The 18,431-nt window shown below is 55.3% G+C and overlaps 1 protein-coding gene and 1 long non-coding RNA gene across 3 annotated transcripts; one reads left to right on the top strand and one right to left on the bottom strand.

The window, feature by feature from the left end:
- Positions 1-291: 291 nt before the first annotated feature.
- Positions 292-8,808, bottom strand: GINS2 (GINS complex subunit 2). Of its 2 annotated transcripts, XR_002806876.2 has the most exons (6): positions 8,440-8,808; positions 7,839-7,953; positions 4,090-4,189; positions 1,179-1,305; positions 749-954; positions 292-383 (listed from the first exon to the last, which is right to left on the bottom strand). XR_002806876.2 is itself a non-coding variant. In XM_023637442.2 (5 exons), exons 1-5 carry the CDS (start codon positions 8,527-8,529, stop codon positions 829-831), a joined length of 558 nt encoding a protein of 185 aa, XP_023493210.1. In that variant the 5' UTR covers positions 8,530-8,724; the 3' UTR covers positions 292-828. The 2 variants fall into 2 exon arrangements, 1 of the variants encoding a protein (XP_023493210.1); XM_023637442.2 differs by having other exon boundaries at positions 292-954; positions 8,440-8,724.
- Positions 8,809-9,165: 357 nt separating this feature from the next.
- Positions 9,166-11,226, top strand: LOC111772813 (uncharacterized). Its single transcript, XR_011436943.1, has 3 exons — positions 9,166-9,537; positions 10,140-10,279; positions 10,453-11,226. It is a non-coding gene; the product is annotated as an uncharacterized lncRNA (long non-coding RNA).
- Positions 11,227-18,431: the final 7,205 nt, after the last annotated feature.

The raw sequence follows: 18,431 nt of genomic DNA on the forward strand, positions 1-18,431 counted from the left end.
CCCATCAAGAGCAGAGTGGTATCAGTCCAACTTTCCTGCTTAGCATCGTGAAGACAGCGTCGTTCGTGTGCCCGATAACATGGAATTAGTTTCTCCCTGACTTTCCCCTTGATAAGCGACCCTTTAAACCTTAACCAGAAGCAGCCAAGAGAACGAGAGACACCCAGAGTGCCGGTCTGAAGTTTACAGTCGCCTGCAATACACCGTTCGCTTCAGTCCATCAGATCGTTTTAGCCACATGGCTCGCTCCTTTTACTTGCTAGTTACGCAGGAAAAAGATCGCAAAAGAGATTTGGGTTGCCATCTTTATTGTGTCTCAGGGCTCAGGTGGTAAACACTGACCAGCGTCACTAGCTGCTTATCTGCTGTCCTCTGAGCAACCCCTGTAAGGAGATTCTAAATTTAGCCCAGAGATCAGGATCAAAAAGAAAAAAAAAGGCCCTAGGCCATGTGGCCATTCCTACTGTCTTTTAAAAGCAACACCTGATGTCGCTGAGCACTCACCCACACGTGACAGTTCCGTACGGGAGACCTGAGGCTCTGCTGAGAAAAAGAACTTGTTTTGCCAAAGCTTTTTTCTTCCCCCATAAAAGAACAGCTGGCTTCTCGGGACAGATGTGGAATGAGAACGCCTTAATGCCTAAGCGCAGACCTGTTGCTTCCCCACCATGTTAGGAATCCATCCCTTACTTCATGACACGTATGCCACACACTCAAAAATGGTTCTGAAACTCCAGAACTCCAGTACCTCTGTCCGTCCCGAGCGCTCCCACACCACCCGGCACGCCTCCAGCAGCACATGCGAGGCCTTTACAGATGTGTCTTTCTCTAGAAGTCTTGAGACTGGGTGCTCGGAGAAGGCTGCAGGTTTGTTCGGAGCTTGTACATGTGGTTGAGCGCTTGTGTGAGGAAAGCCCCACTGGTGTTGATCTCCATCAAGGTCAAGTTATCCAGCTAAAACAAGGAAACAGGCTGGGTTGGTCGAGTTTTTGATTTTTGAGAAAAAGGTAAAATCTGAATAAAAACAAGAAACCAATAATAAAAGCCCAGCCCAGCTAGTAACCCTGCCTGCGACAGCCTCAGCGGGCAGGACGCCCTGGGAAGTTGCTCAGCAGCACCAGGCCCGCACGGGCCTCCGAGGGGCGCAGCTGCGGGGGCAGGGCCAGCCACGCACCCACCTTGGCGTGTGCCTCCTGCTCCCTCACAAAGCGGTCAGCAGACACCCGAAGCTTGGCGATGCGAGTGTCCCACACATCCTTGATCAGGGTCCGGATCTCATCTGCTTTGGGGATGTTGTCTGAAGCACTAAAGGAAGCCAGAGGTGAAATCAGTCACATAAGAGCACTCGGGAAACTAAAGCAACGTCCAGGGAGAAGTGGCTTTTTAAGAAATGCTGCTCGGTTTCAGGCAAAATACAAGAGCTGTTCTAGACTCAAAATTTGTTTTGCTTTGTTTTCAATTTTAAAATGTAAGCATTTCTAGCAGCTAAGTTTGGTGCCAGGGAAAGGCAGCCATGATCCACAGAGTTATCTGTGCTCACGTTAACTGTCCCATAGCAGGCTATGGTCCCAGGACTTCTGTTTACCTAAAGAAATTAGGGATCGGGGAACAAGCTCTAAATTGGACATCGTCTGTCTCAGGATAACTGAGTGTTCCGTGCTAGAGAATTTCCATCTAGAACGAATTTGTTTCAAGGGCTGGCTGGAGGTCATGACTTCTGTTGCTCATAGCTTGTCCGTATCCAAGGGCTTACAACCCACCGGAGAAAGATGACGACAGGCTCTGTGCCATGCACTGTGCTGAGCACTACGCAGCATTTCTACCTCACAAAAGCCCTGAAGGATGGGTACTGCCTCACTCTACAGAGAAAAAAAAACTACATTTACAAAAGTCACAAATTGCATAACTGAGCATAAACTGAGCACACCTATACACAGCAAATTCTGGGTAAAAATTTGAACTGGAGCCGGTGAGGGGCAATGACAGCCTTCCTGTTTGAAATATATTTTACGTTAACCTTTGAAGGAAAAGACAACCTAGAAGATAAAAGCCGAAGCCAACGTCATCCAGCACCAGGCATTCTAGGGTAAGCTGAAATGGCCGCCACCTGCTAAACTCAGCTGTCATTAGTAAATGGAGAACCAGTGGCATCAATTCTATGTAGCAGATTTTATTTAAGACCCAAACATTTGGATTTTACGCTTTGAACAGCAGGTTAAAGAACAAAGCTCCTTGTTAACTGAACTGCAGAACAAAGGCAAAATTAGGTCCCTTAGTTGAATGAATTATAAAAAATTATGAAACAAGGTTTTCAATAGGAACTGCACACATAATACACTGAATTTCAGAGACCAAGGATGAACAGGCCCCTCATCTCTGCTCCCAAGTTCTCCCTTCCGAGTCACTCCCCACCGCCACGGCAGGCTCTCAGACCCAGCGGATGATGCACCCCTGCCTGAACACCCTCCCAGGGACTCTCCACCACAGGGTAACCCTCCCCTCCCACATTCTATGCATGCCCCAACATTCTCTGTTGCCCCACACACACCGTGCCTTTCACACTTCGTGCCTTCCGCTTACACTCCTCTCCCCTAGCAAATTCTCCCTCATCCTTCAAGCCAGGGATCCCTTCTCTGGCACCACCAGGCATTAGGGTTGCATCCTGACACTCTGAAAAGTATTTAATACCGCAGTGTGGTTGCTGGTTAACAGGTTCACACCTCTCCCATCTAAACTGGGAACTCCAGCATACACGACTGTCTCCTCTGTCTAGTGGCACGCTTAGTCTGCTGTATGCTTAGTGTCTTGTGACCTGCAGCCTCATGACAACTTAAGGACGAGTCCATGATATGCACCCCAACTTCCATTTGCATTCAGCAGTGCCATTCAGTGGGCCCCTGGCCCTTCTGCTCTACAGCAGGCAGTAGGGAGCTCCTGAATTTTTCTTCTAGTTCTGCCCTTGAATCCATCAATTAAAAGGTGCTCAGGGCTTCAAAAGCTTGACATTTTGCAAATTACATTTTAAGTATCTCCCAAGCAAAATTATCCACACTTGCCCGGCCCTCCCAGATTTCATACATTCATTCATTCATTCAACAAACCTGTGAGCACCAGGCACTGTGCTAGTGCACATAAGATACAGTCCCTGCCCATTAGAACTGAGGTGGGAGGAAGAGCACAGCTAGACAAGTGATAAGAAATTACAGCTGACAAATGCCATGGAGGTGTACAGAACTGCCAAGAGGACAGGTACACTTAACCTGGGAGGAAGTACCTGTTACGCTAACCCAAAAGAGGGGCAGGGAACAGACGGACCTACTGGGCAGAGGGAATAGCATATGCAAAGCCCTGGGGACCTTGGTGTATAAAGAAGTGAAAGAGACCGACATGAGGCTGGAAGCTGGAGAATCAGCAGGAGGAAGCACTAGGAGTGAAAGGAGGAGGAAGAGCAGGCTGTGCAGGGCCCTGACCACCAGGCCCAGGGCTTTAGACCAAAGCCTGGAGAGGCCGTGAGGAGCAGGGCAGTCACAGGGAGCTTCGTCTCGAAGAGCCCACTCCAGCTGCAACATGGAGGACGAAGGAGAGGCCGGTGGGAGCCAGAACTGGATGGAGGGAAACCAGAAGCTGCTAGGGCACATTTTTGCTATTAGAGGCCCTCCTTACAGCTCAGGGTCAGCGGCAAGTGTGAGCCCTGGGGCCTTTCCCGTGAAAGACGTGCTAGACTCAAATGCACGCGCCCAAAGGAGAAAAAGGGGGGAAGCTTTACTAATAGAACGTGGAGTTAGAAAAAGCCTGCCACCCGAGGTGTGACGGAGTCTCCACACTGGGGTCCAACGTCGAATGAATTAGGAGGCAGAAGGGAAAGAACCAAGGGATTTACTGGGAGAGGGAGGCAAAGAGGAAAAACGAGAACGAGGGAGCGAGCGAGCAAGACCGGGGGCAAGCGTACGTCCACACACAAACGGCTCCCAGAGCACGGATCTGAGGAGGCGGGCCCAGGGGTACCGCTCACTCGGTAGCCAGCGGTTAGGGGGTGAGAACCGTGAGCTCCATGTCGCCTGTGGGCTCTAAGAACTGAGAGATACTCACTGATTTAGCAGGAGTTTGGTGAGTTCCATGTAGTAAGGGCTGGGCATAGGGGTAAAAGTTTCTTCCTTTCGTTCGTGATCCCTAATGTTCTCCAACTTCTCTGAAATTTCAGAAGTGAATAAATACATTTTACCATCACCATAACCCAAACATTTTTTTTAAATCTTCCAAACTTACCAAGTGCCTATATTACCTATTCAGTCAACTAACAAATACATGAAAAAAACACTTTTTGGGATAACATGTCACTAGCTAGGTGATTCAGGGCCTATTTCCTCAAAAACTTCTCTTAGAGAAGGTGGTAAATTTTTGTTATTGTTATTGCTTTGACCTGCAGGAAATATTACTGAAAAGAACGCCAGAGTCAGAAGTTCTTTTCTGAGGGAAAGAGCAAAGTTTTCTACCTTTGAAGCAAGAAGTGACGAAAGTAACCAGTGACTGGAGAGATTTACTTATCTATAGCAAGCCTAGTTCAGAAGAGAGCGAGACAATCTACAGCTACCGCCCCTCCGGCCTGGGGGTGGGGTGAGGGTAAAGGGCTGAAAGCCGGGCATCTGGAACCAGCCGCTGAGCCCAGCCCCAAGCAGCAGCAGCACCCCTCCCCACGTGCCACAACTGCCTTGCCCCTCGCTCCTGTCTCACTGGCCTGAGGAAACCCTAGTCTTGAGTCTGGACTGCCCACTGTGGCGAAGGGACACACACAGACGCAACTATGCTGGGCGGTCTCACTTTAAATGTTTGACCATCCATCTCTGGGGGCCCATGGTGCCATCTTGCAATCTTACTGTACGTCCCGGGTCCATTCACCCCGTCACTTGCGATCCTGCCTGCCTCTTCGTGCCTTCTTTCCTCATCTTGCCGCCCCGGCTCTCCTCGAGGCCTTGCTGAGCCTGCACTCTCCTGCCACCACATCTCCCAACCTCCCTGCCTCTGTCCCCACACAGGAGGAACAGCCTCCTGGACGTGCACTGGACCCTGCTCTCTCTCCCACCAGGACACCACTCCAGCAGCTCTCTCTCGCTCTTGAATGATCACTGTTTCGGTCACTATTTACCATTCCATCAAGTTTACTGCAACATCCTCCATCTTAAAAAGAAAACCCTCCCCTGACACCAATCCTCCTCCAGCTACCATCCATTTCTCACGCCCTTTACAGCAAAACTTCAAGAGTTGTCTGACACTGGCGTTAACTTCCTCCCCTCAACCACTCGGGTGGGGGTCTATCCCGCCCCGCCACCAACACAGCTCACCAAGGCCCAGCCAAACCCAACGGCTACACGTCAGTCTTCGCATCGGACAAGGGTCAGTCCTCCTTGGAGCATATTGACCACTTCGTGGCTGGAACACCACTCGGAGATCTCTTCTCATCTCGCTGATCCCTCCGGCTCTTCCTGACCTCTCAACAGTGGGGTATAGAGCTCAGGTGCCCGCCCCTTCTCCACTGCCTAAACCCACAGCCCCTGTGATCTCCTCCTGCCTCCTGGAAACACCACATGCTCACGACTTCCAAATTTACATCCCCAGATGAGCCCCTCTCAGAATTCCTGACTCCAGGCCCCACTGCCCACATTAATTCCACTTGGATAGCTAATAGGCACCTCGGGGTGACACATTCAAACCCCCACTCCTGGTTCCCAGTGCAGCCCACACACTGCTCCCGCAGCCTTCCTGTCCCAGGACACAGCAGCTCCACCTCGTCTGCAGCTCAGCCGATGACCCTGGCGGGCATCCTTAACTCCTCTCCCAGATCCAAGGCCTGTCCGTCAGCAAATCCCGCTAATTCTTTCTTCAAAACACCCCTACACTCCGACCACACGTGCCCACCTCCACCACCAGCTCAGCCTCCCTCAGCTCTCGCCTGGGTAACTCCCTACTACCCTCTCCCCACGCACATCTCTGCACGGCGGACGGATTCTTTGCTTTTCTATCATCTAAAGCAGAGTATAGAACACCTGTTCAAACCCTGCGGTAAATCAGAAGGACAACCCCGAACACTGGCAAGGATGTGGAACGATGGGAAGGCTCATACATTTCTGGCGGGATTCTAACGATGGCTCAACCACTCTGGAGGGCTGGTTGGCAGTTTCCTTCAAAGTTAAGCACAGTCTGCCCTATGACCCAGGAATTCCACCACTCTAGGTATTCATTTACCCAAGAGAAATAAAAACATACATCCACAAAAAGACGTTGACAAGAATGTTCACAACAGCCTCATTCACAAACCCCAAAATGGGAAACAACCCAAACATGCACTAACCGAAGAATGGGGGACCAACCTGTGGCATCCTCATCCAGCGGGTGAAACAGAAGAGTGAGGTAATGACAGACACAACACTGGGGGCGAATCTCAAAAACATCGATCGAATAAGAGAAGCCAGAGACAAAAGCTGACACACTTGATTCCATTTAGAGGAGGTCCAAGAACAGGTGGGACTAATCGCAGCCGCAGAACCCGAAGGCAGCTGGCCCTTGGGCGGGGCCTACGTCTGATGAGGATGTTTCACCACCTCGCACCACATCAAGGCCCAGGCGCAGGAAAAGGCTCGGGCTCGCTCTCTCCACGCCTGCTCTCTGACTCTGGCTCTTGGCCCGTACCGCCTTGGGTTTGGATGCACCAAAACTGCCAGAAGGGGATGCCGCGCTAATAGGGCCAGGCCTGGGGGGCTCCCCGCTAACAAGGCCCTTCCAAGCAGAAGGCATGAGTTTCCCATTAGGCTTCAGGACCGCCAGAGTCCCTCTGCCCTTTAGGACGGGGAGGGAGGAGAAAATGCCCAGTCCTTCTTAAACTGTATTCAAGAGTATTCGAGAGTGCCCGCCTGACAGTGTCCTTGCTTCTAGGAGGCACATACTCCCAGATGTCCCCAGGGAGGGGACAATCACTATTGCTCAGAGGCTTTCCAAATTCTAAATGCCCCCACCCCAAATAAAATTAAGATTCTTTGCTATGATGAGCCACTCATGTTTCAGGTGGGGAAAAGACTGCAAAGGCTCAGGATGAAGTCCCTCTGCACCTTCGATGCATTATTTTCTGTTTTTTTAACAGCTTTATTTGGACATAATTAACATACCATACAATTCACTGGTTTAAAGTGTACAATTTGGTGGGTTTTAGTACACTCACACGGTTGTGCGTCCACCACTTCAATCAATTCTAGAACATTTTCACCACCCTAGAAAGGAACCCCACCATCCATCGACCCCCAAACCCCAGCCCTAGACAGCCACTCATCTGCTTTGTCCCTGCGGGTGTGCCCGTTCTGAACAGCTCGGATAAACGGAATGTCACAATAAATGCGTGGTCTGTGTGTCTGGTTGTTCACGCAGCATCCTGTTCTCAGGGCTCGCCCGCTGCAGCGGGATCAGTCCTCCACTCCTCTTTATGGCCGAATAACCCTCCCTCCCGTGGATGACGCATTATTTTCATGCATTCTCTACCACGTGAGATAACGACTCTGCTCCTCAACCTGCTAGACTATACTTATTTTTTTTCTTGAACTAGAACAAATGCTTCTTTAAGGTCCTATAGCATCCTTAGTTTTAGAGCAAGTTGAAATATCTTAAAACGAAAATCTGAACTAAGATTGGTAAACACACCCCGAACTAACACAGCATCAATAACAGCGGGCAGCAGCCTCCAAGGGGTGAGTCTGGGACCATTAACTCCGGCCCATTAGTGGTCAACGGAGCAGATGGAAGGACCCCCCACCTCCGCCAGCGGGAGGCCGGCACCGTGTCCACCCCGTCCTCACCCACGTCCATCCACTCGGGAGGCACCAGCCGACACTTCTGTCGTTGTTTCAGGTTGATGGCCAGCCACAGGGGCACGTCCACCGGCAAGCCGGGGTTAAAGGGCCCCAGGTCCCCCTGCGGAAGGAAAACGAGCCGCTCAGACGGTACAAAGGCATGACCGACCTCCCTGCGGCCAGGAAGGGGAGGGGCACCGGACAGGCCGGAGCCCACCTGTGATCCCACCTGTCGCCCACCTGTGTGCCCACCTCTGCTCCCACCTGCACCCACCTGTACTCCCAGCTACGATCCCATCTGCCGCCCACCTGCGTGCCCACCTTTGCTCCCACCTGCGATCTTACTGTCCGTCCACCTGCGATCCCACTCTCCGCCCACCTGTGCTCCCACCTGTGCCCGGTCTCCTCAGAGCCGCCGCCCCGCCCCCGCGCCGACCGAGCCCCGGAGCCCGCCGCCCGGCTGCCCCTCCGAAAGGCGGGGGCAGAGGAGGGTAGGACGAAGGAGAGGGCGGCGTCCGCACAAGCTCCGACCCCCGGGGGCCGGCCTCTCCCAGGCGCCGGTTCCTGAGGCAAACGCCCGCCGCTCGCCCCCGGCCCGCGCCCTCACCCCAATGAGGTAGATCTTGTCCAGACTGAAGTTCGGGATAATGGTAACCAGCTCCTTCTCGGCCAGAAACTCCACCTCGGCCGCGTCCATGGTGGCGTAGCAGCCTGCCCAGGACTCGCCGCCGCCTCCGACCCACAGCGACTCAGGAGAAGGTGCCGCGGACGCCGCTTTCCCGCCACCGCGCGGGGCCCACCCCCAGGCCGGAAGAAGCCTCGACCGGCCTATAGCAATGCGGCGCGGCGGCAGGAGGCGGGGCCCGCGGCTGCCACGAGCCCGCGGATTGGCGAGCTTGAACGAGGCTGAAGGCAGACCCCGCCCTTCTGCTGGACAGATCCAGGCCCCGCCCCTCCCAGGCTCCACACTCTCGCGCGCCCCGGCCCCACCCCATCCCGTGTCCCGGCCCCGCCCTTCTCATCTCCCAGCTCCACCCAGTCTCGCGTCCTGGCCCCGCCCCACTGGGGCCCCACCCCTTCCCGTGCCGGCTCCGCCCCTCCAAGGCTCCACCCCTTCCGCGTCCCGGCCCCGCCTCTCCCAGGCTCCACCCCTTCCGCGTCCCGGCCCCGCCTCTCCCAGGCCCCACCCCTTCCGCGTCCCGGCCCCGCCTCTCCCAGGCCCCACCCCTTCCGCGTCCCGGCCCCGCCTCCCCAAGGCTCCACCCCTTCCGCGTCCCGGCCCCGCCTCTCCCGGGCTCCACCCCCTTCGGCGCCCCGACCCCGCCTCCCCCCTGGGCCGCGCACCTGGCCTCCGTGGGCCCTCCTGCCCTGGCGCCAGACTTCCGTGTCCCTTCACCTGGCCCGGGCGCCTCCTGCCAACACCCTGAGTCAAGCTGGGGGTGGGGCTCGGGGTGCGTCTACACTGGGCCCGCACCCGGCCAGGAGTAAATGCATTTATTGGGTCACGGCGTGACCTGGCTAGACAGACAGGGCCGCGCCCAGCGGAGTGAGAGAAGGCGTTGCCTCCTTTAATTTCTCAATCTTCCGTTCTCTCTACACGCGTTGGTTAAAATCTATAAACATGCAGATCCTTCACCCCACCCACATGTTCCGATTCAGAAGCTGCGGGGAGAGGCTCAGAATTTGTGCTTGGGCCGCACCCCAGGTGAGACTCATGAAGAGACAGGTTTGCACGACTGGAGCACGTATGTACCGATGCTCTCGTCTGCTCGGGGAACGGGAGCCCTCTGTGCGGACGGCTTGTGTGGCACGGAACAGCAGTGGTTCTCCGACTCGCCGCTGTCAGAGTCCCCTAGAAGATCCTGGGCGTCAACACGCGCGCTCCTGGAGAGCTGTGGTTCAGGGGTCTGGGGTGGGGACAGAAAGCTGAGTTTTCCCCAGGCCCAGGGTCATTTCGGTGGGGTGGTAAGGCCAGGACAGCTCCCTGGGACATGAGGCAGCAAGTGTAGGATCTGTGGGGACAGGCAGTGAGCTGGACTTGAATTCAAAACCCTGATCGTTAGGCCCTGAGAAAAAGCATAAGGGACAGGAGACTTCCAGGGTTCTGTACCCATGCCGGAGAGCTGCCCTACCCGAGATGATCCCATGCTTTCCTCTCCAATGCTCCCCGCCCCCCCCCCCCCACCGAAACCTGCCCATGTAGGGTTGTTGGGAAGATGAAATAAGGCCGTAATTAAATTCTGCCCACTCACATGTCCTGGAAAGCTGTGTCTGTTATTTATCTGCATTGGAAATTGTCATTTACAGGCTTGGAGATTACCTTCATTGTGGGTCATTTATTATGACAAATACTTTCAAAGAAAATACATGAAAAGTTCCTCTGGATGCTGTGTGACCAATGGCAAGTGACCACTCTGAACCTCAGTCTCCTTATCTGCAAAAGTGAGGTAGGAAGAGAAGGAGCCCCAGGGTGTCTGGGGAGGAGGGGACGCTGCAGGCCACCTGGCCCCTCCTGAAATAGAAGCTCCCTCGGGCATCTGCAGAGAGCGTGTGCCAACTTGTCTGGGTTTTGATGGATGGGGGATTGTTTTCTTGACTGGAAAATATTTGTGTTCCAAAGTTGGCGAGGCTTCCCTCCTGGATTTTCTCAGCCTGTCAAAGAGCAGAGGAAAAGAGCCAGTGGGAGAGCCAGGGTTCAGAGAGACCGTGGCGGGATGAGTAGGAGAGCCCGGTGTCCGCATCACCTGAGTCTCGGTGTCCGTGTCTGTAACATGGGGACAGTGCTGCTGCCTACCTCACTGGGCTGTTGGGAGAACAAGTGTGCAGCTTTACACACTGCAAAATGGGGACATCTTGGAGTCTCAGACTCGAGGGTCCACCTGGGTCCCTTGGGGGCTTGTTAAATGTCTTTGCCTTCCGGCAGTACTATTCACAAGAGCCAAAGGTGGAAGTGACCCACATGTCCATCACTGGAGGAATGGATAAACAAAATGTGGTCTGTACGTGCCGTGGAATATTATTCGGCCATGAACAAGAATGCGGCCGATTCATGCTACAGCGTGGATGAACCTTGAAAACCTTATGCTATGTGAGAGGAACCAGTCACAAAAACCATATCTGATTGCGTTTACATGAACCGTCTGGAATAGATAAACCATCCACGGAGACACATGCTAGTGTAGTGCTTGCCAAGAGCTGGGGGAGCAGGGAGCGGGGAGGGCCTGTTAATGGGTGTGGGGTTGCGTTTGGAGTGATGAAAATGTTCTAGAATTAGATAGTGGTGCTGGTTGCACAACTCTGTAAATATACTAAGAAACCACTGAATTATACTCTTTCAAAGGGTAAACTTTATAATATGTGTATCATTCCTCAATAAAGCTGTTATTGAAAATGCCCCCGCCTAAGCTCCAGGCTCCGACTTTGTGACTCATGGAAACCGCACACTCAACACACTCCCCCGGAAGTTGTATTAACTGGGAAAAGTGGGAAGGGAAGCGATTTGCCCCAATCCAGTCCAGCTCTGAGCCACTCCCGGGATCCAGAGAGGACTTCTGAAGGCCCAGCCTCACGCTGGGCTCTCGAAGTGGGGGAAGGAGATGGCAAGGCCAGATAATGAGCTCCATGGTCAGGAATGAAGGGCTGGCGATCAAATACATGGGTGGGGGTGGGGAGGGACAAATCTCCATGCAGAAGAATTCCACATGATGTGGACAGAGAGATGCTCCCCACTCTTGAAGTGTAGGCCCCATGCCACTTCCTTCCAAAGAGGAGAGGATGGAAACAGGACACACAGAGTTACAGGACCAGGGAGACACCTGACCTCCTCAGCCAGGAGAGCGACGTCAGCATCAGCAGTGACAGGCCAGGGTGATGACATGCACCCTTGATACGATGGAGGAGAAATGGATGAGAAGGTGCTTTCACTCTGGGGTCTTCCTCCCCACACCCCACAAGTCCAGGCTCATTGTGAGAAAAATGTCAGACAAACCCTAACAGAGGGACATTCTACGGAACACCTGCCCAGCACTCCTCAAAACTGCCAGGGTCATCAAAAGCCACCTCCCAAAACCGTCACCGCCCAGAGGAGCTTAAGGAGACGTGGAATAAATGGGGATGGGATCCTGGAACAGGAAAAGGACGTTAGGGGAAAACTGAGGAAACCTGAATAGAGAATGGACTTTGGTTGGTAAGAATGTATCAAAGTTGGTTCATTCATTGTGACAAATGGACCAGAGTAACATAAGATTAACGACAGGGGAAACCGGGTGTGGGGTTTATGGGAACCCTCTGTACTATCTTTGCAACTTTTCTGTAAGGCTAAAGCTATTCTTAGCAAAAAAAGAGTTTAAGAAAAAGCCTCTGCCAGATTCCCCCAGGGAAGCTAGAACACTCCAGAAGCGTGAACCCACTGCCCCCTTCAGGGTGGTCTGTACCACAACACCTGGTCACACTAGAGTTTAAGCCGCAGAGCAGTGCTCCGAAAATTAGTCAGCCATGGGACTTCTGCTTTGAAAGCAGAGATCTTCCTGCAATGATGGAAATCTCCTGGAGCCGCCCCATCCTGTAGGGCGGCCCCCGCCCCATGTGGAAATGGAGAACTCGCAGTATGAGCAACTGGATGGAGTCTGGGGTCCTCTGCAGGGGCATTCGTTCCTGTGAGTGACACTGGGCTGGTGGCCCGTCAGTGCGTCCCCACAGGACCCTTGGGTTGAGCGCGTCTGGGAAGGACCTGTGGTCCACCTGCGCGAGCGTGTTCATTCCATCCTTGATTAGCCTACCTCGAAGTCTGAATCTCTGCACGTGGGAGCAATTCTCTTAGAGTGAGGAGACCAGCGGCCTAGGAAACGATGAATGACAGTGAGGACCTGAGGAGGTGGGCGAGAAGCCCCCCCGGACTCAGCCCTGCCTGTGTGTGAGAATCACCTGCCCGAGTCCCGGGCCACACCTGGACGGAAGGGATGAGATGCTGTGGGGCAGGCCCAGGCCTCAGCCGAGGGCGAGAGCCCCTGCTCCCATAAACCGAACCCAGACACCTGCCATCTCGGGGGTGGCTCCGGTGATGCGGTGACCAACAGCTGGTGGTATCACCCAGCTAAGGAACGAGTAGAATTACAGTCATGGCAGCGAGAGAGAAACGCAGAATGGAAATACCTCCTCTGGTAACCCTCCCTCCCCTTGCCTCAGCTGAAACAAGCCGGAGGGGTGGAGGAGCGCAGGGCCCTGACAGCAAGACGTGATTGCGTCCCTAATGGGCCCCTGCTGTGCTCCAGGAGCCCGAGAGCCACAGCCCCTACTGTGACTGCTGCCCCCACCTGTCTCTAAGGTGGGGGGCTGACATGACCTCCTGCGGGGCTGACCTCAGCTGCTGTTTCTGGCCAGGGGCAGCTCCCATTGGTTGGGGCCACCCCACCCCAGCTGTCACCTATTCTGAACGTCACCTAGAGCTGGAGGAGTTGTCAGCTGCAGCTGACCGGGCCGCGCTCTGTGGACGGGGGCGCCTGCTTCCAGCTGTGGTGGTGTTTCTCTCTCACCACCGCCCCACAGGGATTCCTGTCCCCGCGAAGTGTGGTGAGGAGAGGAGTAAGAAAGACAAGCAGCAGCCACACCTCCAGGGCTGGCTTGGTGAGCGGCCTCCAAGAGCAGGGATGTGATCCTGAGTGCGTCGGGAGGCCACGTGAGGGATGCGGGGCAAGGAGTGACAGGAATAGCTCTGCACTGTAGAAACACAGCTCTGGTGGATGGAGTCAGGGTGGGACGCGGTCTGGCAGCAGGAGACTCCTCACCTGGACTTTGAGAAGTCCAGGTGAGTGGTGACAATGGCCTGGCCTTGGGGAGCCGCCATGGAGACCAGGAGGAGGGGCTGTGTGAAACCAGAGCGCCTCACTGCCTGCCTGTGTGCGGAAAAGCCAGGCACGGAGACGCTTCCGGACCCCCCAGGTGGCCACAGGTATTTCCCGTCTACCTGTGGCTCCCCACAGCCTGGCAGAGCGCCCGGCCCCTCCCCAGGGGGCCTGCGTGTTCCCCCCTGCAGCTCGCCGGCCTGCGGGGTTTGGCGGGGGAGCCGTCACGCCAGCCGCACGGCGCATATCACGGCTGAGCTGGGCGCTCGCAAATGGCTCCGACATGGTGCGAATACACTCTTGTGTCTTTTTGCCATCTGCTGCTGTCATTAAAAATTACATTTCCATCTGTTTTCACACTTTTCTCCCCTCCCAGCCTCCCCTCCTGGAGGCATACAGCATGAATCCCAAGTCGTGGACCAGAATGTCCCCTCACCTCCTGGAGCCTGGGAACTTCTCCGGGACACAGCAGGGTTAGGGTTAACGGGCTTTGTCGGCGGCCAGAGCTGTTAGTCCATCCGTCCATTTCCTCTTCGGTGGCCTCTGACTGGGACCCCTGCCCCACCCTCCCACACACACACACTTTGGGGGGGAGCCATTTACAAAGCTTTTTTATTGTTGGTTTTAATCAGGATGCGCAGCTTTGGCATTAAAAATAAATGAAAAATAAACGGCAGACATTAGCATCCATTCCCCCAGGATGTATTTAAGGAAGAACAGACTCAAGAAATAAGAATCAGGGAGCCATGTTTTGGGTTCAAAATAAGGTGTCATTCTAGACCAGCCCCAAAGAGGCACCCATCCCACTGCTCTAGCACCCCCGACCTCTAATGAAGGGTCAAGTCCGTGCAGAATGCAACGACCCCACGAGGCTGCGACCGCACAGACGGGCCTGGTGGGTCTTCCCGATCGCGGCTTTGCCAACCTCAGCATTATCGCCAACATTCTAGAGGACATTTTGAACCCTAAAGCATTATTCTAGGTTCTATATGTGTGTCCATTCATTTAATCTTCCCAACAACCTAGTTTATTCTCCCCATTTGCAGAGGGGGGAAACCAAGGCTCAGAGAAGCAGTGGAACTTGCTCAAGGTCACCCAGCTGATATAAATGGCGCACAGGGACGGATGCTGACTGCGGCTGGGAAGCAGGCCCCGAGAAAGGCCTCAAGGGGAAGTGGTTTGTTGGGAAGGCAATCCCAGAGAGCACCCGGAAGGGAGCGGGGAGCTCCAGGAGGACCAGTTCAGGTTAAGGAGCAGGTTTCCTACGCTGGCAGCCGGGCCTCAGAGCCCTGGGAATCTCTGGGCAGCGAGGAACCCTCGTGACTCCAAATGTGGTCTGTGGCCCAGCAGCACTGGTGCCCTGGGAGCTGGTTAGAAATGCACAATCGCAGAGCTCCTAAAACCGAGTCTGCCTTTGAACCAGATCTCTACGGAGAGCACGCTCAAGTCTGAGAAGCACTGGGGAGACCGGAAGTTTCCTCAGAGCCGCCTCACCTCCACCGCGAGGGGCAAGGAGAGGGGGCTAGTTCTCTGCTTTCTCCCGTGCACGGGGGTGAGGGGTGCTCCTGGAGGTGTCAACTCCCCGGGTCTTCTAGGTGGCCTGGAGAGCCCCCACCCCACCTGCTCCTGCACCGAGAAAGCCCTTGAAAGGGAGGCACGGGTGATGCAGTGGGAGTCACGTCAGGTACAGGGGGCACCACGGCAGATGTGATGCCAGGTCTGCTCCAGAGCCCTCACTCTTCCCCCCCTCCCCACAGTCACACCCTCCATTTCCCATCATCCTCAGGGCCCCATGGCATGGTCCCCGTTCCCCAGATGAGCAAACTGAGGCCCAGAGAGGTTGGTGACCCACCTGATCATGAAGACTACCATTTATTCACTGTTTACTCTGTGCCAGACACCATGTGGGGGTTTTACATAATTTTACTTAATCCTCATATGCTCCCCATGTGGTAGAGCCTGTGATTATCCTCACTTTACAGGAGAAGAAAAAGTGCAGAGAGGTTGAGTGACTTTCCATGGTCACACAGCACAATGCAGATTTGCCTGATGCCAAAGTCCTTGCTCACACCCACTCCCCCTATTCCTTCTCACAGCTCCTAAGAGGGACGCTGGGGCTGCAGTGGTGTGCCCTGCCCCGCCCCCCATGCCCTCCCTGGGTGAGAGCTTGCACTGAGCAGGCCCCCTCCACCTCGCCCCTCCTTTGTGGGGAGACAGAGCTTACTTGAAGGCATAGTTTCAAAGACAGGTGCTGGGCACCGAGCACTGTCACAGGGTTCACTCCTGCTGGGGTGCAGATGTCACCAGGAAGGGTCTCTCTCCTCTTACTCAGCAGACACCATTCTGGGGTAACACCCTCCTAACTGCTGGCTTCACCAGGGATGAGCCTCCCAGCTGAGTGTGTTTCAAAGCCCAGGACTGGTGTGGACACCAGGGGCCCTGGGATCTTCCTCCAGGAAAGCAAGGATAAGACAGGCAAATCCAGCGTCCTGGGGCTGTGCAGCCTCCAGCACCCCTCCCGCCTGGTCTCCAGCTAGCAGCCCTCTTCCTGTTGCCATGGGCACTAAATGCCCAGGATGAGGCGGTGATTAGCCACGGCAGGCTGCTGAGTGGGCTGGAGGCCTCTGAGCCATGCCCAGGGAGACGTGGGGCCCCCCTCAGACGGTGGGCTCAGTCGGCCTTCAGGGCAAGCACCCAGCCCCAGCCCTGAGACCCAGAACCTCTGGGTTCCCGTGGGAACAGGACTGGGGCAGAGGGTCCTGAGCAGAAGCTGGGAAAGCCCTTGCATGGCCTGGCTCGTGCTCTGTGCCCTGCCTTCCTCCTGGAGAGCATCCTCTGGCAGCTGCTGGCCACAAAACGAGGAGTCACATGAGCAGATTTGAACCCCACTGCAGCCCGACGAAGCCCAGCCCCTCAGAGCTACTCGGCTCCAACCCAGAGACGAGTGAGTGGGCAATCAGTTCTCAGTCCCTGGGTTTGGGGGTTCAGGCTGCTGTAGCAGGACCCTACAGCCTGGTGGGCTTACAAACAACAGAAATTTATGGCTCAGTTCCGCAGGGGGAGAAGTCCAAGATCAAGGTGCCAGCAGAGTTGGCGTCAGGTGAGGCTGCCTCCTGGCGCACAGTTGGCCCTGTCCTCACATGGAAGGAGCTCTTGCGGCTCTCCTTTATCAGGGCACTAATGCCATTCACGTGGGCTCCACCCTCACGACTTAATCACCTCCCAAAGGCCCCACCTCCAAATGCCATCCCCTGGGGGTTAGGCTTCAGCGTGAGGATTTGTGGGGACACACGTTCAGCCTATACCAAGGGGCTGTTTGTTACATGGCAAAAAGAAAACTGACTAATACAGCATCTCACAGTTTCCATGAGCATCACATGAGTTAAAATAGATGTAGTGTGCTTAGAACAGTGAGTGCCCTGCACACAGCAGCAACATACACACTAAATAAATAAAAACCTGGGCACCTGCTACGTGCAAGGTCTGGAACATACTGGAGCGTGAGCCCGAGTCTCACCTTAGGGGCTTTATTTTCCGAGGGTCGTGTGTGGGGACGCTGGAGGGTTGAGTGTGGGTACATCAGCCTTAGGGCCTGAGCCCCACGCACAGGGGTACCCCTTCCTCTGATGACTTGCACATTGGTGATTATGAAACAACAGACGCGTCTCCCACCCGCAGGAGACGTGTGGGACACATGGTGCTGTGGGAGTCGGGGGTGGAAGACTTCCAGTTGGCAGGGCCTGGCCTGGAGGAGCACCTGGCTGCAGCAGCCCTGGCCTTGCCCAGGGGTCGGGGCTGGCAATGTGAGCAAAGGCATTCTGGGGGCACTGAACTGCATGACCAGGTGGCAGGCCAGAGTTCCAAAAATGGCCACAACATCTCCATCCCACAGGCTCTTCATCCCATGACATCTCCATCCCACAACGTGCTCTTGACATTGCTCCCGTGGAGGGGTGGGGTCTTCTAAGATGCACAGACGACCCGAGCTGCATCTTGGCGCACAGAGGGCCATGGGGGCTGGAAGATGACAGGCTGTATCGCTCGTGGGGCCTTTGTCCAACAACGATGAAGAATTTCAAGGAGGTGACAGGAGAGTGTTTAAACCAGGTGAGGGGCCCTTTTGAGGGCGGGCCCTCTTGGAAGGCGCAGGTTGCTCACCCACGGAGTCAGCCCTGACTGTGGGGCCCACCATACCCGCCCGGGGCACTCTGTGTTCCAGGGTGTTCCCGCGTCCCCTCTGCAAGTCCTGCTGTCCGCGAGGGGACAGGTGGGAAGTGCTGGGCAGGTCCGGAGCAGCCCTCAGCCAGCGGTGGATGCCGGTGGAGGACGCAGCCCCCTGCCTCACCCCTCTGGGGTGGGGGATGCTGAGGGGAGCTCCACGCTGCCTCTGCAGAGGCCAGAGACCGACCGAGGTGCCCCAGGCGGCCAGGTTCCAGAAGCACCTGCATGGCTTTCCCTTCCCTGCCTTGCTTCTTGTGCAGGAAAGAAGGTACCAGGCCCAGAGAGGTCTGGTCTCTGCCCTCAGCTCCTGGGAGGTGACCACTAGGCCCTTGGGACATCCTGCCAGATACAAGTGTCTTTGTTGACCTGGGGCCTTGGGCCACAGGGACAGTCTAACAGTGTGCTCCATGGTGGGGACCTGCGTCACAGGGTATCAGCCCGACCTCCGGAGGGCCTGGAGACATGGACGGTCAGCCATGTCTACGTGACTGACCCCCAGTGAAAACTCTGGACACAGGCTCGGTGAGCGTCCCTGCTT

Source organism: Equus caballus, chromosome 3 (genome assembly GCF_041296265.1).
Source record: "Equus caballus isolate H_3958 breed thoroughbred chromosome 3, TB-T2T, whole genome shotgun sequence".
Lineage (NCBI taxonomy): Eukaryota > Metazoa > Chordata > Mammalia > Perissodactyla > Equidae > Equus > Equus caballus.